The sequence below is a fragment of the Phyllostomus hastatus genome, unplaced genomic scaffold (genome assembly GCF_019186645.2).
Source record: "Phyllostomus hastatus isolate PE091 unplaced genomic scaffold, TTU_PhHast_1.1 phas_scaffold_216, whole genome shotgun sequence".
NCBI classification, from domain to species: Eukaryota; Metazoa; Chordata; class Mammalia; order Chiroptera; family Phyllostomidae; genus Phyllostomus; species Phyllostomus hastatus.
Window position 1 is genome coordinate 23,839,937 of NW_025334018.1, and position 27,967 is coordinate 23,867,903.

The 27,967-nt window shown below is 52.7% G+C and overlaps 1 protein-coding gene, 1 long non-coding RNA gene and 1 pseudogene across 3 annotated transcripts; 2 read left to right on the plus strand and 1 right to left on the minus strand.

Annotated features, from left to right (window-relative positions):
- Positions 1 to 907: 907 nt before the first annotated feature.
- On the plus strand, positions 908 to 5,755 carry LOC123833502 (annotated as a pseudogene).
- Positions 5,756 to 9,919: 4,164 nt separating this feature from the next.
- LOC123804536 (butyrophilin subfamily 3 member A3-like) lies at positions 9,920 to 23,148 on the plus strand. Its single transcript, XM_045816898.1, is given in 11 exon segments — positions 9,920 to 9,972; positions 13,785 to 13,872; positions 14,095 to 14,436; positions 16,108 to 16,389; positions 17,704 to 17,862; positions 17,973 to 17,993; positions 18,074 to 18,100; positions 19,299 to 19,325; positions 19,735 to 19,761; positions 21,534 to 21,886; positions 21,889 to 23,148. Coding segments are annotated over 10 exon segments (1,677 nt in total). The 5' UTR covers positions 9,920 to 9,972; positions 13,785 to 13,793; the 3' UTR covers positions 22,249 to 23,148.
- A 1,732-nt stretch (positions 23,149 to 24,880) lies between these two features.
- LOC123804541 lies at positions 24,881 to 27,966 on the minus strand. Of its 2 annotated transcripts, none has more exons than XR_006783174.1 (3): positions 27,838 to 27,966; positions 27,150 to 27,377; positions 24,881 to 25,453 (listed from the first exon to the last, which is right to left on the minus strand). It is a non-coding gene; the product is annotated as an uncharacterized LOC123804541 (long non-coding RNA). The 2 variants fall into 2 exon arrangements; XR_006783173.1 differs by lacking the exon at positions 27,838 to 27,966 and adding an exon at positions 27,474 to 27,606.
- Between the last annotated feature and the right edge of the window lies 1 nt (position 27,967).

Below are 27,967 nucleotides of genomic sequence, written 5' to 3' on the forward strand. Positions count from 1 at the left end.
AGGCTGCTATTTCTTGTTTGTGTGTTTGTTGTTGTTTTCGGGTGATCCAGGGACGAGTCTGCGTTGCTGACTCTGGCTGCCGGCAGAGCTGAGTTCCCTGCAGTGACGGGACCCAGGTGGCCCCTCTTGCTGCTGTCAGAAGGGCTGAGACCCTCCAGGCTGGGAACATCTGGGGTCGTTCTCGCAGGGACAGATGTGAGGGAACAAGTCAGATGAGGGGAACGACATGGGGACAGGGTCCCAGGGGTGGAGTCACTGCTGGTGGGGCCCGTGCTCGTGCGCTACCTGCAGTGTCCAGTGGAGACAGTGCCGAGGACGAACAACCTTTGTGAGCAGGGGAGGGTGGCCCTGCTCCTTCATGGTGTCACAGCCCAGGACAACGCCATCGACCGCTGTCATTTCCAACCAGCCAGATCCTCAGGTGAGGCCACTCTGTGCCTGAGGGTGGCAGGTCCCTTATTTCTCTTTGGTGACTTTTTCACTGTGTGACCCTTGGGGATAGTTTCTCTCGGCACTTCAGGACCCCCACAGACCAGCAGGTTTTGTCGAGGACCCCTCTACCCTGGCAGGGGGCTTCCTCCTGCCCGAGGGCCGAGTGACTGGGTGTGTCCTGCTGAGCTGTGGGCATGGAGTCCTGAGAAGCACAGGGAGCTCAGTGGGGCCGTGAGCAGGGGAGACGATGGGACCCCACGGAGTAGCCCCTGCTGCTGCTCAGAGATTTCTAAGGGTCTTCACCAGGAACATGCTTTGGAATTAAACATTTTAGATATTTTTGTTTGTTCTCAGATGTAGGGTCTGCCCCTCATTGAAATGAAGGGCCATAAGGATGGGGGTGTCTGGTCAGATGCACCTCCACAGGGTGGTACCCAGAGCCCTGAGCAGTGTAGGGGGTCCCTAGGGTGAGCCCATGCCCGCCCTGGAGGAAGCTCAGACTGAGGACACAGATGGCCTCTGCAGGGTCACCATGGCCGTGACCATCAGGGACAGCTCTGTGAAGACAAGCCCTGCTCCGTCAGTAACACCTGCTGGGCCAGGAGAGGGGCTCTGGGGTCTTCCTTCCAGGTCAGCTCCCTGCCCTCTGGGGGCCCAGCCCGTGGACATAGGACCCTCAGCAGACAGTTGGGAGCCTGAGTGGGGCTGGGGGAGGGGAGGGGCAGGGCTGGGAGGGTCCTGGGCCCTGAGGAACTCAGGCTGCAGCTGAGCTGAGGCCTCTCCCCTCCTCACAGGGGGCATCACAGAGTCTCCCATCCCAGGAGGAGGAGCCTCTTTTCTGAGGGTAAATCTGGTCATTTTCCCTGTTGTGGTTCTGATGCTGCAGCTACAGTTGTGTGTTCAGGACAATCACACGCCGTGGAGAGTGGTGGGGGCAGGGGGCTGTCTGCACCTGGTGGTGCTGATGCTGAAGCCTCCCCTCTTTCCCATGGGGTTTTCCAAGCACAGAGCTGGGAAAGTCTTTATCTACAGACACTCATAAAGTCATTCATCAAACACTTAGCAAGGATCACATGTGTTCAAGGCTCAGTTCTAGAAACAGGAGATAAATTAGGGAACAAAATGCATGAACACTCCTTCCCTTATGGGACCTCTTATATGAAGCAGGTGCACGGAGACAAAAAGAGAAAAATGCCACAAATGGAAGAACAGATCAAAGCTCAAGAAAAAATACAACTAAGTGACAAACAGATAGCCAGCCTATCAGATGCAAGTTCAGAACACTGGTAATCAGGATGCTCACAGAACTGGTTGAATTTGGTCATAAATTAGATGAAAAAATGAAGGCAATGCTAAGTGAAATAAAGGAAAATGTACAGGGAACCATCAGTGATGGGAAGGAAACTGGGACTCTAATCCACCGTGTGGACCAGAAGGAAGAAAGAAACATTCAACCAGAACAGAATGAAGAAAAAAGAAATAAAAAACAATCAGGAGAGGCTTAGGAACATCCAGGACATCTTTAAATGTTCCAACATCCAAGTTATAGGGGTGCCAGAAGGAGAAGAGGAAGAGCAACAAATTGAAAACTCATTTGAACCAAAACTGAAGGAGAACTTCCCCATTCTGGCAAAGGAAATAGACTTCCAGGAAGTCCAGGAAGCTCAGAGAGTCCCACAGAAATGGGACCCAAGGAGGAACACACCAAGGCACATCATCATTACATTGTCCAAGATTAAAAATAAGGACAGAATCTTAAAAGCAGCAAGAGAATAGGAGACAGTCACCTACAAAGGAGTTCCCATCAGACTGTCAGCTGATTTCTCAAAGGAGACCTTGCAGGCAAGAAGGGGCTGGAAAGACGTATTCCAAGTCATGAGAGGCAAGGACCTACATCCCAGATTACTCTATCCAGCAAAGCTCTCATTTAGAATGGAAGGGCAGATGAAGTGCTTCTCAGATAAGGTCAAGTTAAAGGAGTACATCACCACCAAGCCCTGATTATACAAAATGTTAAAGGGATTTATCTAAGAGAAAAAGATTAAAAATATGAACAGTAAAATGACAGCAAACTCACAGTTATTAACCACACCTAAAACACAAACAAAAGCAAACTAAGCAAACAACTAAAACAGGAACAGAACCACAGAAATGAAGATCACATGGAGGGATAGCAACAGGGGAGTGGGAGGGCAAAGGAGGGGAAAAGGTACAGAGAATAAGTAGCATAGACGATAGGGAGAAAATAGGGGCAGGTTAAAAATAGTATGGGAAATGTAGAAGTTAAAGAACCTATATGTATGACCCATGGACATGAAGTAAAGAAGGGGAATGTGGGTGGGGGGCGTGCGGGGGGTGCGGATGGGGACAACTGTAATAGCATAATAAATAAAATATATCTTTAGAAAAAGGTGACAACAGGGCAAGTGAGGGGTGAGCACCAGGGAGCAGGAGGGGCAGGTGCCCGGGGCCTGAGGCAGCAGCACGTCTGGCAGTTTCGAGGAACGCGGGAGGCAGGTGTGGGTGGAGGGACTGAGTGCAGGGAGGATGGGAGGAGGGGGGTGCGGACCTGGAAGGGGCCCAGACCAGATGGGGCAAAGCAGGTCCCAGGGGGCCTGTGGTGGAGTCTCAGGGAGACAGGAGCCAGGGCAGGGACTGGGGCAGAGGCCGGAAGGAGGAGGTTGCAGTGACCAGGCCCCAGTGAGGGCCGCTCAGCTGGGCTGGTGACAGTTTTTGGATTTTATTCATCTGGTCCTTCCAACGGAAACTGCAGGTGTTTCTGCTCTTCTGTCTCCCCAGCCCTGTCAAGTGACAAAAATGAAAGATTTGTTAATGAGTTTGACATCCTTTGTTCAAAAGAAAACCACCCATGAACTGGGGGGCTGTAGGGCCTCACCTGCAGGAGACCCTCTCCCTGAGGGGTTTGGGGCAAGAACAAGGGGCACAGAGGAGGGAGCAGACGTCACTGACTAGGGGGTCAGGGTCTCCTTGTGAGGCAGCAGGTCCCGTGTTCTGGGGGCAGGTGAGTGGCCCGAAGTGCTTCACGGGGAGGCAGAGGGGACAGGGTCTCTCGTGTATGAAGCCGGTTTGGGAAGTCTGCAACCAAACAGAGTCCCAGAGACCATCTGTTTGTAATAGAAAAGGGGGCACATCTCAGGATGTGGAGAGAAAGTGGGAGACATTAACTTCAGCTCCTTTGCTAAACTCTCTGCTCACTTAGTGCCCAGGTGTGCTCTCCCTGAGGCCTCGCCCCCTCACTCAGCAGGTGGACATGCAGCCGCAGGGGCTCTCCTCTGTGAGCTGCCTGGGGTCTGGGATCACGGGGCCTTCAGGGAGGTCCCACCCTGTGGGTATGTTCCCCCGGCTTCCTGGGTCCCCCTGAGCCCCCAGGCCTCACCCCCAGACTTCCCGAACAGCTGACGTGCTCCTGGACCCAGACACCGCCCACCCCAAGCTCTTCCTGTCCCAGGACCAGAGGAGGGTGGGGCTGGGCCCCTGCAGGCAGAGCCTGCCCCACAACCCCGAGAGATTCCACTGCAAGCCTTGTGTCTTGGGTGGGGACAGCTTCCCTCAGGGAGACACTACTGGGAGGTGGAGGTAGGAAATGTGAAGGTGTGGGCCGTGGGGTTTGTGCAGACCGTGTGCAGAGGGAAGGGGAGGCCCTGCTGGTCCCTCACAATGGCTTCTGGGCCCTGGAGCTGTTTGGACACCAGTGCCAGGTCCTGTCCTCCCCGGAGAAGACCCTTCTCCTGAAGGAGCACCTTTCCAGGGGGGTTGTGTCCCAGGACAAACATCTGGAGATGTCTCCTTCTGTGACACAAGGGACAGATCACTCATCTACATGTGTCCCCGCTGGGACTCAGGGGCTCAGAGAAGAAAAGTTTGGTTTTGTTTTTGTTTTAAGTGTGGTTGTTAATAACTGTGAGTGTGCTGTCATTTTACTGTTCATATTTTTAATCTTTTTCTCAGATAAATCCCTTTAACATTTCCTATAATAAGAACTTGGTGGAGATGAACTCCTTTAACTTGACCTTATCTGAGAAGCACTTTATCTGCCCTTCCATTCTAATGAAAGCTTTGCTGGATAGAGCAATCTGGGCTGTAGGTCCTTGCCTCTCATGACTTGGAATATTTCTTTCCAGCTCCTTCTTGCCTGTGAGATCTCTTTTGAGAAATCAGCTGACAGTCTCATGGGAACTCCTTTGTAGGTAACTGTCTTCTTTCCTCTTGCTGCTTCTAAAATTCTGTCCTTATTTTTAATCTTGGACAATGTAATGATGATGTGCCTTGGTGTGTTCCTCCTTGGGTCCCATTTCTGTGGACTCTCTGATCTTCTTGGACTTTCTAGAAGTCTATTTCCTTTGCCAGATTGGAGAAGTTCTCCATTTTGGTTCAAATGAATTTTCAATTTGTTGCTCATCCTCTTCTCCTTCTGGCACCTCTATAATTTGGATGTTGGAATAGTTAAAGATGTCCTGGAGGTTCCTAAGCCTCTTCTCATGTTTTTGATTTCTATTTTCTTCATTCTTTTCTGGTTGAATATTTCTTTCTTCCTTCTGGTCCACACGGTGGATTAGAGTCCCAGTTTCCTTCCCATCACTGTTGGTTCCCTGTACATTTTCCTTTATTTCACTTAGCAGTGCCTTCATTTTTTCATCTAATTTATGACCAAATTCAACCAATTCTGTGAGCATCCTGATTACCAGTGTTCTGAACTGTGCATCTGATAGGCTGGCTATCTGTTTGTCACTTAGTTGTATTTTTCCTTGAGCTTTGATGTGTTCTTTCATTTGGCCTTTTTTTTTATTTTGTCTTGGTGCCTGCTTCCTGTAAGGGGCAGAGTCTCAGGTGCTCACCAGGGCAGGGCAAACCAGGTCTCTGCGTTGCATCACTGTACGTAGGGAAGGGATCTGGAGAGGGAACAATGGTGCTTGCTGAGCTCTTTGCTGGATTTCAGTCACCTCCCCCACTACCCACAAGCAAATGGGGCCCTTCTGGTGCTGATTCCTGGGTGGGTGGGCATGGGTATGTTCTAGGACCCTGTGGGTCGCTCCAACGAACTCTCCAGGGAGGCAGGGAGTTTCTCCTGCAGCCACAACACCCTTGCCAGGTGTTTTCAATCAGAGGTTTGAGGCCTTAGTTGCCCGAGCTGGGACCCTGGGTTGCAAGGTTCTGGCTGGGGTCTGATGACAAACCCTTCTTCATCTGCCCAGCATTCACAGGGGCCCAGGGGGTGACCGTGCCTGAGGGTGGCCTGGTTCTCCACAGGGCAGGGACCTACCGCAGCCACCAAGACCAGAGCCCTAGTCTCCGAGCTCAGTAGAGAAGCCCTGGCCGTCTCTGCTCACACAGCACAGCACCCAGAGGACTGGGCCCCTCCCTCTGGGCACACCAGAGAACCTGCCCCACAGGCCCAGGACCCCTCTCCAGTCCCAGCCCATCCCCCACTCAGGCTGTTGCTCTAGCAGCTGGTGAGCTTGTCCCCACGGGGCAGGGGCCAGTCTCAGAGGAGCCAGTGCTTCCACATGGCTCCCCACCAAGGACAATGTGGGACAGTGACAGGCTGACAGCCTGCTGCTCTGACATTAGGGTGACCTGCTAGCATGGGACCTAGGTGACACCAGGCACTGTGGACTCAGGGTGAGGACAACAGGATGCACCAGGACCTGAGGGGTGAGGAGCCACCACTGGAGGTCAGAGGTGAAGGAAGTGGGACCGAGACATGGGAGGGCCCAGGCTGTTGGGGTGGTTTCCCCCCCATGACAGCCAGGGGTCCAGCACCAGAAGGGCCATCCCCACCGTCCCCCAGAGTTCCAGGTCTCAGAGGGAAGCTCCAGGATGGAAGGATCAAAGACAAAAACAGAGGGATGACAGTCAAGGACACACGCGGATCTGGACTGGCTCAGGGTTCTCTGCAGTAAATCTACTCGGTCAGTGAGAATGGGCTCTGGTTTAAGGTCCCTTGTGGTCAGGTGAGCAGTGAACCACATTCTTTCAAAGTCAGGGTCAGAGGGGGGCCATGGGGTTCCAGCTTCTTGTTTTCGGGATGAATTAAAAACTTCAGATTACTGAGCACCCCAACAAGTTTCTGGTCATTTGATTATATCTGAGTATATTTACTATATTGAATTGAAAGAAGTTTTAAATGTTTTTATTAAATTATTTTCACACTGTTATTGATTTTAGAAGGAGAGGGAGAGACAGAGAGAAACATGAATTTGTTTTTCTTTTTATTTATTCACCCACTGGTCCATTTCTTTGGTGCCCTGACTGGAGATGGGACCCAAGCCTTGGTTTATTGGCACAACGCTGTTTCTGAGATACCCACCGAGGGTTATTACTCTAATTTAAATGATATTTAAAACCTAATTATAGACTGATATAAATAAACAAGTTTTGTGAAAAAAAAAAAACTTGCATGCGGAGCAAAATAAATACTAGTGAAGGGTGTGGCATCGACTTGCTTTGCAAATCGTATGTCTGGCTAATACTAGGAGACTGGGGGCTCTTTTCTGCCCATGTAAGAACTCTGAGACCTGTAAAGATTCCTTTATGAGTTAATTTAAGCCAGACGGATGACATCGAGGGGAACTACATCCAAATGTCTTGTAAAGAAAGACCGATTTCACCTTCTTTTCTGCATTTGGAAGGAGGGAGGGAACCCAAGGCTTACATCAGAGTGGGAGAAAGGAGAGGTAAGAAGACCCCGTGCTCCTTGGTTCAGTGAAGCAAACTGCTCAGAGCAAATCACCCCCGGGGCAGAGCACGGACATGAACTTGGCTGTCAGAACTGGGCTGGGAGGCCACCCTGGGACCCAGTCCTGCGAGGCGCTGCCCGCATCATCTCGGGGGCTCCACTCTGCTCTTCCCGACCTCACGGTGAGCAGCTTCCAGGAACCGGAAAGTGCTGGGGCTCAGAGAGGGGCGGGCTTCCAGGGAGCAGAGGCCCCGCCCCAGGTCCGTGATTGGTCTGCTCCCACGCAAATAAGGACTTCACGTCCTAAATACTTGAATGGTCCAAAACGCGCTGTCCTGATTGGTCAGAAAAGAGGCACCCTGATTGGCCAGAGCTGCACAGCCCCTATTGCATGAGGAAAGTTTCAGTGCTATTGGTTGAGATAGGATTGCTGGAACTTCCTTGTAAGGGCTGGCTCAGAGGGCGGGCGGGGTGCAGGCAGGCGGTTCAGCACAGGCTTCTCTGTTTTTGCGGGAGAGGCCACTGTGCACCAATGGCTGCTGGGCTGTTTTTAAAAAATTCAAGCTGAGTTAGCTACCAAGAGCCCTTTTAGTCGAAGTCTTTTTTCCCTTCCAAGTCACACTGCCATTCAAGTGATTCACACGGCCCACATCCTCCGGGTCCTCAAGAAAGGCCAGTCCCGTGGTGCAGCGTCGGCAGAGGAGGGAGAAGTGCGCTCACATGCCAGGGCGTGGACGGGACTGGTCTCAGTTAGTGCTTGTCCTGTGTCAGGCTGCTGGGGAGCAGCTATTGGAGGTGGCCTTGACCATAGGAAGAGTGGCCAGGCACCTGGGGCCCGACCGTCATTGAAATCAGGGATGACTAGGCGTTTAGGAGCCAAAGACACCCACACATAAACAATCCACTGATCATTTTGAACATACGACTGAAAGTGACTCCTACACTTATATTTTATTTTTTCCTTTTGGTTGTTACATTTATTAAAGCCAAGGGCAGGGGAACAAGGAAAGGCATAGGACAGTAGAAGCAACAGGAGGGACCCTAGGTGGGGCTGCTCTGGCTCAGTGGGAAGTCACAGTGTCACAGGTGTGCACAGGTGTGCACAGGTAACCAGGTTCTTAGTGATCGAGGACAAAGAATTGAACCGAACACACAAAGTTTATAGCATAAAGAAAGAGGGGAGGTTTATTAAGTGATAGTACATACCACAGGACACGGGAGTGAGCCAGCTCTGAGCAGAGGGAAAAAAAAAGGGCACGTGGGCTGGGGGATTCTATTCTTATAGAGGCAGAAGCCCCCTGCTAGTCTTTGGCGGGCTTTTTCCTGCGCAGGTACAAGGAGTTGGATTTCAAAGCTACTGCGCATGCGTGGTTTCCCATGACTTTCTTGATTGGCTACTGGAGAAGGGAGTCCCACAATGTTATTTCATTATAATGATATTATAATGAATCAGGGGTAGCGCGCAGGCGCATTCTATGATTCAGAGTTGTCCCAGAAAACAGGAACAACCCGTCTTAGGGGGTCTTTGTCATGTATAGGTGTTTTCTACCTCAGCCCTGCGGGGCCTCGGGAGCTTCCTTCCTGACTACCTCCTGCCTCAACTGGAAAGGGGGCCTGGGACTCAGGGTCAGGGAGATGGCCTGAGAAAAGCTGCCCCTGCTTATTGCCCCCTGGCTGCGTGTCTCCTGGGATCTCTGAGAGTTCAGGAGATGCCTGCCTTGGGGGACTGAGAGAAGAAGGGAAGGCTCAGGCGCACTCCCCGGAGGGAGGGCACTTGTATCAGCACATTTCAGAAGGTGTCCTCCCTGACAGGTGTGTGGGAGTGCCCAGGGGAGAGGGCCCTGAGGTCGGCCACTCTAAGCAGTATCAGATAAATAAACGAATAAGAACAGGGATAGATTATAATGAAGTGAGCACGTGCAATAAAATGTTCACTGTGAACAGAAAACACAGACTCCTGCTGACAGAGGAGGGGTCAATCCAGGTGAAAATCCGAATGCAGCACAGAGAAGGCTCGGAGGGAAAATGATCTCAGTAACAGCCTCCCAACCCCTCACAAAAATTCCTAAATTTCCTTTTCCTGTGGGTTCCTGGCACCACTGTGCCTGAAAACCTGGTATTGAATTATCTCTGAGTCCATCAGACACTGATTTCGGAGGTGCTGGGGAAGGTGGCCTGCGTCTGCTCTCTGCACTCACACTCCCCTGGGCTCTGGTGCAAACATGTCTGCAGAGGGCCACAGTGACCGTGAAATTCAGGCTCACTTCCCGCACACATTAAGAGTGGTTAATTTGTCTGCATTCTGCTGTAATGTCCATTATGATATAAAAGACATAAAGCAGGAGAATATACTGAAATATGGATCACACACACCCACACCCAGGACTGATTCATGCAGGTGACCACACAGAGAGAGACGCAGGGGCTGGGAGTCAGGGCTGGAGCTGGTCTGCACGGCTCCATCTAACATGTTCATGCCAACCTTGCCCACTGGTTTCTGCCCAGCAACCGATGAGACACAAGGCTCTGAGCCAATCAGAAAACAAGTGTTTTCAAAGAGGCACTTTGCCCTGTTTCCTTTGCTGAGCACTCTTTTTTTAACCCACCCTTCTTTCCATATCAGAGGCTCACCTATAATAAAGAGTCCTGGAGTACCTTGCTCTGTGATTTTCATCTGGGAGTGTCAAGGTTAATTGGGGGCAGTTGGTGAAAGCCAGGGCCCAGGTCCCTTTAGGAGAGAGGCTGAGGCCCTGAGGGAGCCTCCAGGGTGTCCCGCACCCAGAGAAGGAGTGTGGGTCTGTGAGCCTGCAGGTGAGGGCACAGAGGAGCGTGGAGCAGGGCAGGTAAGGTCTGCACTGGGACACCTGTGGGAGGGAGACAACGGGAACCAGGGAGCTGGACGTCTGCCCGTCCCTGGGAACTTCCTGTGGTCAGAGAGGAGCAAGGCCTCTTAAGTCTCTCCTGCTCGTCTGTGGGAATGTGTTGTAGGAGATTCTAGGAGAGAAGTGGACACCAAACCCAGGTTTGGCTGCCTGGTGGTAGAAAGCCAATAACTGAGAGACAGGGACTGGTGTTAGGAAAGTAGGTCCATTCAAGGGCCCGCAGCTCAAGAAGATAGAAGTGTCTCCTGACAAAGAATCTGAAAAATGGACACAGGCAGGGATTTTTGTAAACAGAGAAAAGGAAGGTAAACAACAACAACAAAAAAAAACATAAGAAAGACACGGAAAGGAGGGTGTTGAGAGTTCTGCATGGAGGGGACAAGGTGCAAGCAACACAGTCTGTTTAGGTGACTGGTCGGGTCAGCAAACCTCCCAGAGCTGAATGTCTGAGGGTGGACTGAGCTCCTTCTGAAGTCAGTGTCTGGAATTCTTCAGCAAACCGGCTGTTTATCTGAGTCACATATAAGTGAGCAGGTCATCATTTACAGAAATAATGTGGAAAGAATAGTGGGGTGAGTTACCAGGTGTGTGTCTTAAAGATTAATTGTAAACCCCTGGCCAGTGTGGCTTAGTTGGTTGGAGCATCGTCCCGCTCACCAAAGGCTGGGGGTTCAATTCCTGGTCAGGGCACAGACCCAGGTGTTGGGTTCCATCCCCGGATTATGCTGCCTAGGATGGGCAGCCAACTGATGTGTTTCTTTCATGTCCATGTTTCTCTCTCATGCGCCCACTCTCTTCATCTGTTTATCTCCTACTCTCTCCTCCACCCTTCCGCTCCCTCTAGAAGTAATGAAGAAAAATGTCCCTGTGTGAGGATATAATAAAGATATACAAGTAAAGAAGATTGTTAAAGAAATATTTGTGATATAGAACAATCCGAAGTCTCCACACACACAACAGCTGAGGAATGCATGAGTACACACTCTCTGACCACAGAGAGGGGTCCAGTCCGTGTGTCTGTTGGCTGTCTGTACCTCCTCTCTGGAGAAATGTCCGTTCAGGCTCACAGCTAATTTTCTAAATTGGATTGTCTGGTTTTTTTGGTGTTGAGTTGTCTGAGTTCTTTCTAAATTCTGAATATTAAACACAGTTTAAAAAGTGGGTCCTATTACTAACTGCTTTTTATTTTATTTATTTAGTTAGTTTAAGATTCCATTTATTTATTTTTAGAGAGGGGAAAGGGAGGGAGAAAAATAGCGAGAGAGACATTGAAGGGCAAGAGAAACATCAATCAGCTGCCTCTCAGGTGCTCCCTACCAGGGACGTGGTCAGCACCCCAGGCCTGTGCCCTCCCTGGGAATCTGACTGGCAACCTTTGGGTTCTCGGGCTGGCACTCAACACACCTAGCCACACAGTTCAGAGCTAAACACTTTTTTCATTGTATTATTGGCAAATATCTTCTTCATTTACTACATGGTGTTTTCATTTCGTTGGTGGTTTTCTGTGCTGGGTAAATTGTTCTTACTTTGAGATGGTCTCATTCATTTATTTATTCACTTTTTGCCCTTGCCCAAGGGGACATGCCCAAAAAGGTATTGCTCAGAGTGATGTTAGAGAATTCACTGCCTATGTTTCCATCCAGTTTTATGGTTTCAGATTTTACATTTAAATCTTTCATTTTATTTTGTGTGTTTTCTTGTACTTGGTTTAGGAAAGGGATGCAGTCACACCCTTTTGCACGTATCCGTCCAGGGTTGACAACAGCATGTTGGAGAGGTTCTCTTCACCTCAGACCGATTGCCCACAGAGGCGAGGACTCGTTGCTGGCTCTCTGGTCTGTCCCATTGACTCTGGTGACTGCTGTCCTGCCAGGTCCTGCTGTCTCTTCAGTGCAGACGTGTGACGTCCTGTCCTGTCAGGGAGTGTGACACCACCGACTTTGTTCTGTCTCGGGGTTTCTCTGGCTGTTCAGAGTGTTTTGTGTTTCCACATACTTTTTAGGGTTAGTTGTTGTACTTCTGAGAAGTAGGTCGTTGGTACTTTAGTAGGGATTGCCCTGAATCTGTGTGTTGCCTTAGGCAGTGCGGACATTGGGACAATATGAACCCTTCCCAACACCAGCACACTGTATGTTCCCACTTACTTGTGTTTCCTCAGTTTCTGTCCTCATTGTCCTACAGTCGTCACTGTGCAGGTCTGTCACTCTTCACTTACATTGAGTCCTAGGTACTTTGTCCTTTTGGATGATGTTGAAAATGGGATTTGAGGAAAGTTTCATTCTGAATGTTCAGTATTGCTGTGTAGAAATGCAGCAGGTTTCTGCTTTTATATCCTGCAATGTGACTCCATTCATACTAGTTCTAATATGTTCTTTTTCTGGGAGGGTGGCGGAGTCTTCAGGCTTTTCTCTATTTTGTATCATGTCATCTGCAAATAGTGAGAATTTTACTTTTTCCTCTCTGATTTATATGATATTTATTTCTCTGTCCTGTCTGATTAGTGTGTCTAGAACTCCCAATGCTGTACTGAATGGGAGTGGTCATTCTAGGGCATCTGTTTCTTCTTCCTGGTCCTACAGGAAAAGCCTTCAGCTTTGCACCACTGAGATTGTGTGGGTTGTTGGATTAGGAATCATGTTTTTAATAAAGAGGTTTTCCATATATTTGTAACAAAATTGGATGGAATTTGGGTATTTAAATTGTATCTATACTTTGCTATTTCAGATTTTACTATGATGAACACACTTAAATATAAACCTTTGTGATAATGCCTAATTTTTTCTTTCAGATTAATTCTTTCAAAGGAAAACCTTCCTAATCCATTGTGTTTGTGTGTCTGTGTGTGTGTATATATATATTCAAAATACATCCAGAAATATTTACATTCATATGCCACAAAGTATATGATTTCTATTATAAGTTACAAATATTTTATTCTATTATTGTTATTACTATTAATATTATTTGGGTTATTTTAAGCTTTTATGTGATCCGGATTAAAAAACAATAAATATCTCCTGAAATAAGTGGAAATACATCCCACAGTGTGAAAAATTTTAATTTAAAACATGCAGGTGCCCTGGCTGGTGTAGCTCAGTGCATTGAGCACGGGCTGCGAACCAAAGTGTCGCAGGTTCGATTCCCGGTCAGGGTACACGCCTGGGTTGCAGGCCATGACCCCCAGCAACCGTACATTGATGTTCCTCTCTCTCTCTTTCTCCCTCCCTTCCCTCTCTAAAAATAAATAAATAAAATCTTTAAAAACACACACACACACTCAAAAAAAAATGTAAAAGTACAGGGTGCAAAGGACTCCTGGAAGGGACTGAGGAGCAGGGAGGTGAGGGGTCAGGACCTCCTGACCGCTATGCGGAGCACGGCCTGCAGGGGGCAGCAGTGGGATGCGGACTCAGAGCAGCGGGACCTGCCTTCCTCAGAGGGTGATGCTGGGGGCGGGGAGCTGGCTGTGGCAGGGACTGTGGGTGAGTGGGGGGATTCTGAGCACGTTCGCACAGGAGAGCCCCGGACTTCCTGCTGGCGAGGGTGAAGGTGCTTGCCTTACGGTTCCGTGTTTCCTGGGTGATTTCCATGTTGAGATCCAAGGTGAAGAGACTCCCCAGGAGACATTTGCAGAGGAGGCTCTCACATCAGCAGGGATCCTGGTTGTGCCCCCTGCCGGCCCTGGGGAGGACGCGTCTCCATGTGGAATTCTCCACCTTCTCCCAGGTCGTCCCTGCCACCCAGCCCCTCCTGGAGTCTCTCTCTCTGCCCAGCAGGGAACGATGGTGAGGCGCCTGGTCCTCCCTCTGCCTGCCCTCCCTGTCTGCCTCGCCGTGGTCCAGCTGCTCAGCCCCTGCTCAGGTAGGACCTGCTCTGCGTGTGTGCACCTGAAGCCTTTCCCTTGGGGTCCAGTCAGAACCCTGGACGCCCCCCACCCCAATCCCTGCAAGGCCCGTCCAGACCCACCTGTGTGAGGACTGAGTTCCTGTCTAGGTGCCTCTCCCCTCGCCCTCCCTGCTGGGGCAACCCCTGGTCCTCTGGCCCCAGCTCCCTCTGATAGAGCCCCCCCCTTCTGATGACCAGCTCATTTCGCTGTGGTTGGACCCCCCGAGCCCATCCTGGCCATGGTGGGTGAAGACGCTGAGCTGCCCTGTCACCTGTCCCCGGAGATGAGCGCTGAGACCATGGAGCTGATGTGGGTGCGATCCAGCCCCAGGCAGGTAGTGCACACGTACGCACACGGGCAGGAGGACACGCCGGCAGCAGAGTATCGAGGGAGAACTTCGATTTTAAGAGAGGACATCACTGCGGGGAAGGCTGCTCTCCGGATTTGGGACATCAGAGCCTCTGACAGAGGAACCTACCTGTGTTATTTCCAAGATGGAGACTTCTTTGAAAATGCCCTGGTGGAGCTGAAGGTTGCAGGTGAGTCTCAGGTTTGATCTGAGCTCATTTCCCCGGAGTCAAGGGCAGACAGTCCATGCCCATCAGAGAGCTCTCCGGGCTCCTCACCACCAAGGGTCTCCCAGGGCCCCCCCGCCCTGCCTCCAACTCTGCTTCTCTGAGGCCCGAGACAGACCCAGGTCGCCCCCAGGAAGGGCTCCTCCTGCATCCAGTAAAGAGTCCCTCACGCCACCCACCAGGTCTCAGCAGGGAAGTGGAGGTCGGGGACAGGAAGAAGGAGGACACCGCCCCCCCGCAGTGGGGGGCACACGGGTGTTTGGGTGCAGCGTGTCCCAGACAGTGGCCGTGGGCCCCCCAGGTGCCCGCTGCTGTGGGTCCAGGGGGCTGAGCTGCAGGGACAGCACCTGTGGTGCCCACACCCTCCAACCAAAGGCCCCGGGACACACGTGCAGTTGAACAGGGTGTGTCCATCCCTGGAGCAGGGAGGGGGACGCACAGGGGAGGAAACCAGGGGTGTCTCAGAGGGGGGTGTCAGGGAGGACTGGGTGTGACCCTCTGGACTATCAGGGGACTTGGGGGTGTGTGGAAGCAGGGCTCTGCTCTGGGCTGGATGCTGTCAGGAAGGTGCAGGGGTGTCATGGGTCACTCCCAGCCAGGACAGGGGAGGGTGGTCACTGCTGAGGTCTGCACACTGTTCCTGCTTCCTCTGTGCTCAGACCGACTGCTGAGTGGTCTTGACTTTGTCCTGACCCGTCCCAGTGACAGAGTGACCTTGTCTGAGGTGCTGCCCCCATGAAAGTGCTCGTGTCCGGGTGTCAGGGCTGCACTTCACCTTCTCAGGACACAGCCCCGCCCTGGGCTTCTGCCTGGTGGGTCCCTGGGGAGCCCGGCAGGGGATGGACTGTGGGGGGTCCTGGCTTTGTCCCTGCAGGGCCTCCTGAGCCAGACACTGTCCCCTCCCTGTAGATCACAGGTCCTTTGAAGAGAGTCCTCCCCACAGGACTCTGTCCTCTCAGGTCTGTAAGGGGCTTCCCCCCTGCTCCCCTTGTGTTTAGGGATTCAGTGTCAGTAGGAAAAACCCCACAGTTCCTGGCCTGGGTCAGCGCTCCTCTGTGGAGAAGTGTTCCCCTCTCCACAGTCACGTGACAGAAACTTCCCACGGTGGAGGGGCCCCAAAGGAGGCTGACACCTGCAGCATTAATTACATCAGAGTTTCCCACGGGGACAAGCATACAGAGCACAGCTGGGGCGGCAGCAAGATGAGGTGCAGATCCTTCCCCCACACGGCAGGGCAGAGGCTCACACAGGACAGGTGGGATGGATGGGGCTCTAGGGTGGGACTTGCTTCAACTAACAGGGAATTTACCTGCTTGCCCAGGGTGGGGTGAGGGGCTGTTCCAACAACCAGTATGTCTGGGCCATGGGGGAGGGGAGGGTCCAGCAGTCTCCAAGGGGATTTAGGGGAAACAATGTCATTTCCAGCCCAGATCCCCCTGGATCCAGCACAAGGGTCCAGCGATGGTCAGGCAGTGGTCACACTGTGGGTCAGTCTCCCCTGCACAGCACACTCTGGGGAGCAGCTCCTGTGAATCCCTGCTGGGCTCATCCAGGGTGCGTGTGCCCCTCCCTGCTGTGGAGACCCTCACCAGTGCAGAGGGCTCCCCACGATTCAGACTCACTGTTCCTCCCCAGCGCTGGGCTCTGACCCCCACGTTGAAATGAAGGGCTACGAGGCTGGAGGGATCCGTGTGGAGTGCACGTCTGCCGGCTGGTACCCGCAGCCCCAGATCCAGTGGAGAGACGCCAGGGGACACAGCTTGTCTGCTGAGGTGGCCACAGAGGCTGCAGACCCCCAGGGCCTTTATGCAGCCTCAGCCTCTGTGATCCTGGAAGGTGGCTCTGGGGAGGGGGTCTCCTGTGTCATCAGAAACCCCCTGCTGGGCCAGGAGAGGTCAGCCAGGGTTTCCATCCCAGGTGAGTGCCCTGCCCACTGCCCTGGGCTCCTGGGTGGCCCCTGGGGGAAGGTGTGGTTGTCTGCTGCTGACCTGGGTCTGTGCAGGGAACAGAAGGGACAGAGCAGGGACCTGCTGCTCCTTCCCCATGAAGCTGTTTGTGTCACAGACACCTTCTGAGCACTTCCTGAGGCCACACAGGGTGCCAGGGGATGGGGACTGGGGGCAAAGGGTCAAGGTCAGCAAAGACATGAGAAAAGGGGAAAATATGTACAACAGAAATCTTAGAAAAAGGGGCTAATCTTAAAATATCAAACAGCCAAGTAGAACAATGAGCAGAGGACAGGAATTATCAGTTCACAGAACAGGAAATGACTCAAAAAAGTTTTCTGATCTCACTGACTAGGGAGGTGATTCCCACCTGTGAGACTGGCAACAAAGGGAAATGGAGGTGATTGGTAACACATTCTGATGGTGGAATTGTGGGGAGACAGTGATTCTTAGAGGTTTCTGGCTGTTGTTTGTTGTATTTTTGGTGTCGGTGAGCACAACTTCCACCGGGAACACCAGAGCCACCATAGCCAGTGTACTCATTCAGTTATGCAAGACCCCACTTCTGGGACTTTAGCTGACAGATCAGCTCACATTTGTGTGAAATGACCCACATAAAAGGTTATTTCCTGCACCATGAACTGTAACAACAAAGAGTCAGAGACGGTGCAAGTGCCCCCGATGGGCCGTGTGTGCAGGGGGCACTGCCCTGTGAGAGCAGACACAGACCTGCCCCCTGTGCTGAGGCGGGAAGGTCGCCCAGACCCAGGGGAGCAGAGAGAACAACCTGTGGACCCGCTGGTGTGGAGTGCTGTCTATGGTGTGAACAAGAGAAAACAAAAATACATTTATGTTTTTAAAATTTAACCAACACTTGCATGGTACTCACTGTGTCAGGCACTGTATAAGCATTAACTTAATCCTCATAGATCAAGACCAGGATCAGGTGGTTAAGTCATTAGTTCAAGGTCAGAGCTAGTCAGTCAGAAGACCCAGAATTGGAACTCAGACCCTCCAGTTTCAAGGTTCATGTTCTTAATCCCCAGAGTAAACTGACTCACAAGGAGATAATAAATGGCAGAGGGAGGGGCAGTGGAGAGATTCTAGTGGCTTTGTATACATTCTTTTATATTCAAAATACTCCCTTGTGAGAGGCAGTTACTGCAAGACAACGGTGTTACGTGCCAGTGAAAGTTCTGGGCACTTTGGGGAGAGAACGATTGTTTTCAGTCCCCAGATACTCTGAGACCCAAGGTGGCCATCAGCTGAGGCTCACCCTTCACAGGCCCCTTCTTCTGGAACGCGCAGCCCTGGGTGGTGGCCCTGGGCGTAACCCTGCCGGCTCTGCTGGGGCTCCTGGTGGGGGCGGGCTACTTCCTGTGGCGACAGCAGAAGAAGATCCAGGCCCTGTCCCAGGAGAATGAGAGGGAGCGAGGCGCCAAAGGTGAGGCCCCGCTGCAGGTGGTCGCCACCTCCCCACCACAGCCCGCACCCCCCAGGTGGGTCCCCTATTCGATCCCCTTTAAAGGACTTTCTTTTCCTGCTTATTTCCAGAGAAGCTGCAGGACGAACTCAGTAAGTGACGATCCCCAACCCACACGTCCTGGGGACCCTGCATTACACGTGTCACTGACCCCTCACGTTGTTCCCTGCAGGGTGGACAAAGATACCCTACCGACCACGTGAGTATCCGGACCCGCATCTCAGCCTCTCTGCTCAGATAGCTCAGCCCCTTCCCTCCCTGCTAACCTCCCAGGGAAGAAAGGAGGACTCTGATGGGGGGACCAAGCTGTGGTCTGTCTCAGTGGGGAAGAGGCTGCAGTCTCTCTCCACCAGGGGCCGATTTCGCAGGACACCCCGGGAACCCCAAAAAGGAGAGGGGGAGGTGACTCAGTGTGTGAGTCCTTCCCGACCTGATTGGTCCACAAACTCTGTAGCACACTGACAAGAAAGGCAGAAGGCGATAAAAGTGTCTTAAAAACAGGAGTGGCCGTGTCAGTTGTCCCAGACTTACCATTACTGCTGAAAGAGTAGTATCTGATATTTTCCCATTAGGTTGCCCCGTTGTTTCTGGAGTGGGCAGGAAATAATACAGATTGAGGGGAATGAATCCCAGCACACAGGTACACACATGTGCACACAGGATAGTGTGTGCGCACACTCAGGTCCTGGAGAACCTGGTCGTCGCTTATATGACAGGGTCACAGTCCAGGTCCCTCAGGGACTGTCTGACCACAGATGGTCCCAAACCCTGAACACACGAGGTTTTTCCTTTTCACATAAAGGAAGGCTTTCTTGTTGGCACACCAGCATTACATCACTGTTCTTGCTCATTGGGGACATTATTAAGTAAAATATGGGGAACTGAACACCAGCAGTGTGATACTGAAACCGTTCATCTGTCACAGAGACAGTCCTCAGTGACTAAAAGGAGGGTCCACAGGGGGGACATGCTGTACTCAGGAAGAATTCTCCATGGGGGCAGGTCAGAGAGAACAGCACCAGAAGTAGTCACACTGGTGACACTGATCTGCAATTTAAAACTTAGGAATTGTTTGTTTCTGCAACTTTTATTCACTGCTCCCCAACCATGGTTGACAGAAGGTCACTGAAACTTCAGAAGCTAAAGCAGGGATGTGAGGTGACTGCTGCACAGACACAGACAGGACAGCTGTGCGGTGGCCCTGGGACAGCCCGTGCAGGGCGCCTGGGGGTCCTGAGCTGCAGCTGATGGAAAGAGGAGGGGGCACCGGGGAGGGAACAGGCAGAGAGGGAGGTGGGGGAGGGGGGGGCACACAGGAAGGTGACAGGGGGGCACAAGGGAGAGGAAGGAACCGACTCAGAAAGGACAGTTCAGGTGACTGTCTGTCTCCACTGCAGGTGAGGAGCGGTCTCAGGCCTATGCAGGTGAGTGAGCCTGAGGCTCTCTGGTTTCCAGACTCCTGTGGGGGCAGCATGTGCACCCTTTCCTGCTGGGGGAGGGGCCATCCCGTCCGGCTCAGAGGCTCATTCTCTGTGTCTGCACCACCCCGTCCTGTCTGGTCACTCAGAGAGGACCTTCCAGACCCAGTGTCCCCTCACCCTGCTGACACCCATGCCCACACCCGGCACAGCCTGGGCGTGTCCCCACGGCCCCAGCGTGATGGGGGGAAGCCCAGCACTGGGAGAGGGTCCAGCCTGGCCCGCAGAGCTGCAGATGAGGGGAGTGGACGTTGGAGGGGACTGAGGAGAGGAGAGAGAAGAGGCTCAGTGAGGACAGTGGTGGGGGGGGGACAGACAGAATGACCTTTCCTTGTCTGTGTCTCCTTCCTTCCAGAGTTGAAGATGTCCCTCTTCCAGCCTGGTGAGTGGGTCCCTCTGTGTCCCCAAGACAACCCCTGAGGGCCCCTGCTCCCTCTTTCCTCTCCAGCTGTTGACTGGCATAGTTCTGGAGGGTGACCTGAGGTCAAGGTCTCAAAGGTGTCCCCACCTGCTGCCCAGAGCCCAGGGACCAGGGACAGCAGCTGTCCTGAGGTCCACAGGTCTCGGGGAGGCAGAGGCAGGAGGGGCGGGGCTGGAGGGAGGGGCTGCAGGGAGAGGGACTGGGGACCTGACAAGGCTCCTGCCCTCCTGCCCCCGTGTGTCCCCGAGTTCTGCCGTGTTCCACAGTCACTGCTGCTCCGTGAGGGCTGGGACAAGGACTGAGTGAGGAGGTGACTGTGTGTTGTCAGAACACCCGCAGGAAACAGACGGCCTGTTTGAAGGGGGTGTTTGTCTGACGGTAATGACCACGGTGAGGAGAAGGTGCCTTAAGACCTAAAAACGATGCAGACAACTCCTCCGACTACAACAGACTGTGCTGCAGGCTGATTCACTCCCAGGGGTGCAGGGTCAGAGAGGACAGAGGACCCCACAACCTGCACAGATTGTTCCCTGACAACACACCCCTTACAGCACTTTCTCACACTGTGACCCGTGCACTCATGACTGACAGGCACAGGGACAAAGAATGCGGTAGCACCAGCCACACCTCCCGGTGGTCCTGTGACAGGTGACCCTTTATAATCGACACGATCCCCAGTGTGGAGTTGACCTAGGTGCTCCTGTCACTCTGGCTGTTAGTGACAAAAGTGCTCATGGCCGTGTTTAAGGGACACGGATGACCGTCACCTGGAGGCTTTGGTGTGCTGGCTGAGGACAGTGAGGTGGGTCAAAGGTCACAGCAGGAAGAGGTGTAAGAAATCCCTGACACAGAGACGGGGTTGGGTGTGTTCAGTGACAGGTGGGGTGACATTAGGGAAACCAACAAGGACGACTGGGCCCCAGGGCTCCCAGCAGTGGGAGCTGGGATCACCCCTGGGCCGAGGGCAGAGGGACAGGGAGGACTCCCTGGGGCTTGGAGGAGGCAGCTGGGGCTCAGGGGGGGCTCCTGGGGGAGGAGCTGGGGTGGAGCATCTCCTTGGGGGATGTAGGGGTCAGCGCTGTGCCCCCTCCCTCCCTCCTTCCCGTGTCCAGCCTGTGCCTCCCCTTGGCCAAACCCCAGAGTAACCAGACCCCAGGGGCCCAGGGGTGCTGTCCATGGAGGACTGACTCCTGGGCCAGAGGGGGTGGGACAGGTGGGGAGTGGACCCCAGAGCACATGGAGCCCAGCCCGGCCCCGAGCACAGGAGGGACACGGAGTCTGTTGTCACACCAGGCACTTCCTCTGTGCCCAGCCTGGGGCTCAGTATACCACCCATTTGTCTTATTCCTCCCCAGAGAGTAGAGGTTCACCACTGCAGTAGAGATAGGAAACGGAGCTCTAGATATTCTGTAGCTGGTGTCTGTGGAAAGAGAGACTGTGCAGGAAAGGACGTCCCCCAGCTCAGGGAGCAGAGCCAGGGCTGACGTTTAATCCATGTGACTGTACAGCACAGGTGACCATGACATCTTGGGGATGAAATAGGAAAATGGTAGATCCCAACCCTCCTCACCCGTCCCTTCCTCCTCAAACACAAGATCCCTGAGGTTTTCTTGACATGTCTAAGGGTCACATATAGGGTGGGCTTGACCTCCTGCCCTAACTGAGGCCTTGAAGGCTGAGGCTCTGATGTCCGGGCACCACAGCTGACCCCACGCCCTCTGAACCCCCTGCAGCCAATGTGTTTCTGGATCCAGACACCGCTCACCCCACCCTCTGTGTTTCTGAGGACAAGAGGAGCCTGCAGCGGGCAGACACACGGCAGAACCTGCCAGAAAACCCCATGAGATTTGACCAGGAGAACTGTGTGCTGGGCTGTGAGAGCTTCACATCGGGGAGACACTTCTGGGAGGTGGAGGTGGGGGAAAGAAAAGATTGGCGTGTTGGGGTGTGCAGGGAGGACGTGAGGAGGAAAGGTGGTGATAAAATGGCCCCCGAGAGTGGGTTCTGGATGGTGGGGCTGAATCCTGGGAGTGACTACAGGGCTCTCACCGACCCCGCAGACCCCACTGACCTGCGTGAGCCCCCCTGAGAGGGTGGGGAGTTTTCCTGGACTGTGAGCTGGGGGAGGTCTCGTTCTACAATGCCCTCGACGGGTCTCACATCTTCACCTTCCCACACACCCGCTTCTCTGGGCCTCTGAGGCCTGTTTTCTGGATTTTGACATTTGAGCCCACTCCCTTGACCATTTGCCCAGCACAGAAACCAGTGAGAAGAACCCTTGTGCCTGACCCAGGGCCTGACCCTTCCCTGGAGACCCCAGTGGCCCCATCATCAGCTGATGGGAATGGGGACCCTCAGGCTGAAGAAACGTCTCTGTTTCTCGCTGCCCAGCCTGGAGCTGAGGGTCTCCTGAACAGCAAAATGTCTCAGCAAGAAAACACTCGCTAAAAATACACTTAGTGACGGACTTCACTGACATTCATTCAGTTTTTCCACATGAGAGATAAGAAGGCCACAGTGTAGACAGTGAGTTAGCTTTCCAAAGGTGAATCAGGGGCTTCAAACAACCAGAGCTGACATCTACAGGTAACTTCACATGTACCTGGTGCTGTGCTACCTGCTTCAGGTGAATCTCACTCATCCTCACACAACTCTGTGAGGTACATTCATTATGAAAGTGGGGAAACTGAGGCAGCGGCAGTTCACTGATGTACATTATTTACACAGATTTTAGTGCTGAATGATGTTCATCCCTGTCCCTCCCCCTCCCTCTCGTCTGTCCCTTTGCAGCTGATTGTCCTGTTGGGCAGGGTCATGGGCAGCCCTGAGGGTCCCCACCAGGGCACCAAGGGTAAAGGTCACTGCAGGTGACTGTGAAGGCCACACCCCATTTCGATCCTTCAAGGTCAACTGTCAGAGCCATGGTCCACCCTTCACTGACTGGCTCTGCAGGACGCCGTGGTCCAGAGGGTGAACTCACAGTGACCCCATCACACAGGCTGAGAAGGGACCAGCGGCCACTTTCTGAACCAGCCTGTGACCTGTGGGCACAGAGCAGACCCACCCCCCCACCTCCCACCTGAAGGTCCTCTGTGAGCAGGACGGTGGGGGGAGGGGGCAGATGGACGTCAGTGGAAGTTCCATCACACGGTGGGACCCACGTCCAGGACAGGGACGCCCACCGCTGACCCCCCACTGAGGTTCCCGAGGTTCCTGTCACCTGTGGGTCCTGGGGAAAGGCCGCTCCTCCTCATCATCATCATCACTGTGACTGTTCACCAGGTGTCCCCTCCGCCCACATGTGGGTGTCATGTCACATGTGTTAAATAAATGTGTCAATAATTGTCACCCTTTGAGAGAGCTCTTTCTAGATCTAACCCCGTGGATGACTCACCAGGTTCACAGTTTACCTCCTGGGCACATTGTTACCCAATGCTTATTGGATGAACTTTCTATTTTTGCTGTAATAGTATAAATTTCATGACCTAATGCAATACAAACCTATTTTCTCACAATTCTCTGGGTCAGAATCCAGCATGGCTCTTGCCAGTCTGTGTTTAAGGTGTCTGCAGGCTGCTATTTCTTGTTTGTTTGCTTGCTTTTGTTTTGGGGTGACCCAGGGATGAGTCTGCGTTGCTGACTCTGGCTGCTGGCAGAGCTGAGTTCCCTGCAGTGACGGGACCCAGGTGGCCCCTCTTGCTGCTGTCAGAAGAGCTGAGACGCTCCAGGCTGGGAATGTCTGGGGTCTTTCTCGCAGGGACAGACGTGAGGGAACAAGTCAGGTGAGGGGAACGACATGGGACAGGGTCCCAGGGGTGGAGTCACTGCTGGGGGGGGCCGTGCTCGTGCGCTACCTGCAGTGTCCAGTGGAGACAGTGCGGAGGACGAACAACCTTTGTGAGCAAGGGGAGGGTGGCCCTGCTCCTTCATGGTGTCACAGCCCAGGACAACGCCATCGACCACTGTCATTTCCAACCAGCCAGATCCTCAGATGAGGCCACTCTGTGCCTGAGGGTGGCAGGTCCCTTATTTCTCTTTGGTGACTTTTTCACTGTGTGACCCTTGGGGATAGTTTCTCTCAGCACTTCAGGCCCCCCACAGACCAGCAGGTTTTGTCTAGGACCTCTCTACCCTGGCAGGGGGCTTCCTTCTGCCCGAGGGCCCAGTGAGGGGGTGTGTCCTGCTGAGCTGTGGGCATTGGGTCCTGAGAAGCACAGTGAGCTCAGTGGGGCCGAGAACAGGGGAGAAGGTGGAACCCCACGGAGTAGCCCCTGCTGCTGCTCAGAGATCTGCAAGGGTCCTCGCCAGAACATGCTTTGGAATGAGACACTTTAGACTATTTGTCTGTTCCCAGGTGTAGGGTCCAAGCCCCTCACTGAGATGAAGGACCACGAGGATTAAGGCATCTGGCTGGAGTGCACCTCCACAGGGTGGTTCCCAGAGCCCCGAGAAGTGTGGGGGGACCCGTATGGTGAGCTCATGCCCGCCCTGGAGGAGGCTCACACCGAGGACACAGACAGAGTCTACAGGGTCACCATGGCCGTGATCATCAGGGACAGCTCTGTGAGGACAAGCCCTGCTCCGTCAGTAACACCTGCTGGGCCAGGAGAGGGGCTCTGGGGTCTTCCTTCCAGGTCAGCTCCCTGCCCTCTGGGGGCCCGGCCCGTGGACACAGGACCCTCAGCAGACAGCTGGGAGCCTGAGTGGGGCTGGGGGAGGGGCGGGGCGGGGAGGGTCCTGGGCCCTGAGGAGCTCAGGCTTCAGCTGAACTGAGGCCTCCCCTCCTCACAGGGGGCATCACAGGGTCTCCCATCCCAGGAGGAGGAGCCTCGTCTCTGAGGGTAAATCTGGTCATTTTCCCTGTTGTGGTTCTGATGCTGCAGCTACGGTTGTGGGTTCAGAACAATCACACACCGTGGAGAGTGGTGGGGGCAGGGGGTGTCTGCACCTGGTGGTGCTGATGCTGAAGCCTCCCTCCTGCCCATGGGGTTTTCCAAGCACAGGGCTGGGAAAGTCTAAATCTACATACACTTATAAAGTCACTCAACAAACACTTAGCAAGGATCACATATGTTCATGGGTCAGTTCTAGAAACAGGAGATAAATCAGGGAACAAATGCATGAACACCCCTTCCCTTATGGGGCTCACATTGTAGAGAAATAGAAAGTAATCTATAAAACACTTAACTGAAGCCACAAGTAACATAATTAATTAAACTATTAGGTCAGATGATAATGAGTAGTGTAGAAAAATTAATCAAGGGAGAGTGACTGGAGGCTAGAGGCAGGGGAGCTGTGATGGAACTGGAAAGGTGAGGGAAGGCTTCATTGAAAAGGTGACAACAGAGTTTGAACTTCCGGTCAAGATCGAGGTGTAGGTAGACATACTGTGCCTGCTCCCACAACCAAAAGAAGGACGACAACAATTTAAAAACAAAAAACATCAGAACTTACAGAAAATCGAACTGTATGGAAGTCCAACAACTAAGGAGTTAAAGAAGAAACATCCATCCAGACGGGTAGGAGAGGCGGAAGGGGCAGCTGGGTGGAGAGGACTCTCAGCAAAGTGGTCGTGGAAGACCGGGGTAGGCAAGGCAGCCGCTGGTGGAGTGGGTGGTCCCACATTCATGTGCGGATAAACCGGGAGGAATATCTGGGGAGAGAGACAGATCAAGCAGTCTCAGGTCCCAGTGCACAGAAATAAAGCCTCAAACCACTGATTAAAAACACCTGTGGGGGTCAAGGTGGCAGCGACGAAATTCCCAGCCTCACAGGAGTTTGTTCGAGAGACCCAAAGGGTCCTAGAATGTACACAAGCCCACCCAACCGGGAATCAGCACCAAAAGGGCCCACTTTGCTTGTGGGTAGAGGAGGAAGTGACTGGAATCCCGCAGAGATTGGAGCAAGCTCCATTGTTCCCCCTGGAACCTTTCCCCACATACAGCATCACAAAGCAGCCATGAGGATTGCCCTGCCCTGGTGAACACCTAATGCTACGCTCCTTATAGGAAGCAGGAACCTAGGTAAAAAAAAAAAAAAAGGCCCAAGTGAAAGAACACATCAAAGCTTCGGAACAAATACAACTAAGTGACAAACAGATAGCCAACCTATCAGAGGCACAGTTCAAAACACTGGTAATGAGGATGCTCACAGGATTGGTTGAATTTGGTCGCAAATTAGATGAAAAAATGAAGGCAATGCTAAATGAAATAAAGGAGAATGTACAGGGAACCAACAGTGATGGGAAGGAAACTGGGACTCTAATCAACCGTGTGGACCAGAAGAAAGAAACATTCAACCAGAAAAGAATGAAGAAACAAGAATTCAAAAAAATGAGGAGAGGCTTAGGAACCTCCAGGACATCTTTAAATCTTCTAACATCCGAATTATAGGGATGCCAGAAGGAGAAGAGGAAGAACAACAAATTGAAAACTTATTTGAGCAAATAATGGAAGAGAACTTCCCCAGTCTGGCAAAAGAAATAGACTTCCAGGAAGTCCAGGAAGCTCAGAGAGTCCCAAAGAAGCTGAATCCAAGGAGGAATACACCAAGGCACATCATCATTAAGTTACCCAAAATTAAAGATAAGGAGAGAATCTTAGAAGCAGCAAGAGGAAAGAAGACAGTTACCTACAAAGGAGTTCCCAGCAGACTATCAGCTGATTTCTCAAAAGAGACCTTACAGGCAAGAAGGGGCTGGAAAGAAATATTCCAAATCATGAAAGGCAAGGACCTACATCCAAGATTGCTCTATCCAGCAAAGTTTTCATTTAGAATGGAAGGGCAGATAAAGCGCTTCTCAGATAAGGTTAAGTTAAAGGAGTTCATCATGACCAAGCCCTTATTTTATGAAATGTTAAAGGGATTTATCTAAGAAAAAGAAGATTAAAAATATGAACAGGAACAGAACGACAGAAATGGAGATCACATGGAGGGATAGCAACAGGGGAGTGGGAGGAGGAGAGAGGGGGAAAAGGTACAGGGAATAAGAAGCATAGACGGTAGGGAGAAAATAGACAGGGGGAGGGCAAGAATAGTATGGGAAATGTACAAGCTAAAAAACTTATGACACATGGAGATGAACTAAAGGGGGAGATGTGAGTGGGAGAGGGTGTGCGGGTGGAGGGGAATGAAGGGGGGGGAATGGACAATGGTAATAGCATAGTAAATAAAAATATTTTTTTAAAAAAGGTGACAACGGGGCAAGTGAGGGGTAAGCACCAGGGAGCAGGAGGGGCAGGTGCCTGGGGCCTGAGGCAGCAGCACGTCTGGCAGTTTCGAGGAACCTGAGGGGCAGGTGTGGGTGGAGGGACTGAGTGCAGGGAGAAGGGGAGGAGGGGGATCCGGACCTGGAAGGAGCCAGACCAGATGGGCAAAGCAGGTGACAGGAAGCCTGTGGTGGTCTCAGGGAGACAGGAGCCACAGCAGGGACTTGAGCAGAAGCCGGAAGGAGGGTGTTGCAGTGACCAGGCCACAGTGAGGGCGGCTCAGCTGGGACGGTGACGGTTGTGGGTTTTCAGTCATCTGGTCCTTCCAACGGAAACTGCAGGTGCTTCTGCTCTTCTGTCTCCTCAGCCCTGTCAAGCGACAAAAATGAAAGTATTTGTTAATGAGTTTGACATCCTTTGTTCAAAAGAAAACCACCCATGAATTATGAGGTGGTAGGACCTCACCTGCAGGGGACCCTCTCCCTGAGGGGTTTGGGGCAAGAACAAGGGGCACAGAGGAGGGAGCAGACGTCACTGACTAGGGGGTCAGGGTCTCCTTGTGAGGCAGCAGGTCCCATGTTCTGGGGGCAGGTGAATGGCCCTAACTCCTTCACGGGGATGCAGAGGGGACAGGGTCTCTCGTGTATGAAGCCAGTTTGGGAAGTCTGCAACCAAACAGAGTCCCAGAGATCATCTGTTTGTAATAGAAAAGGAGGCACATCTCAGGATGTGGAGAGAAAGTGGGAGACGTTAATTTCAGCTCCTTTGCTAAACTCTCCCCATCACTGGGAGCCCAGGTGTGCTCTCCCTGAGGCCCTGCCCTACTCACTCAGCAGGTAGAGGTGCAGGCTCAGGGGTTCTCCTCTGTGAGCTGCTTTAGGTCTGGGATCACGGGGCTTCATGGAGGTCCCACCCTGTGGGTATGTTCCCCCGGCTTCCTGGGTCCCCCTGAGCGCCCA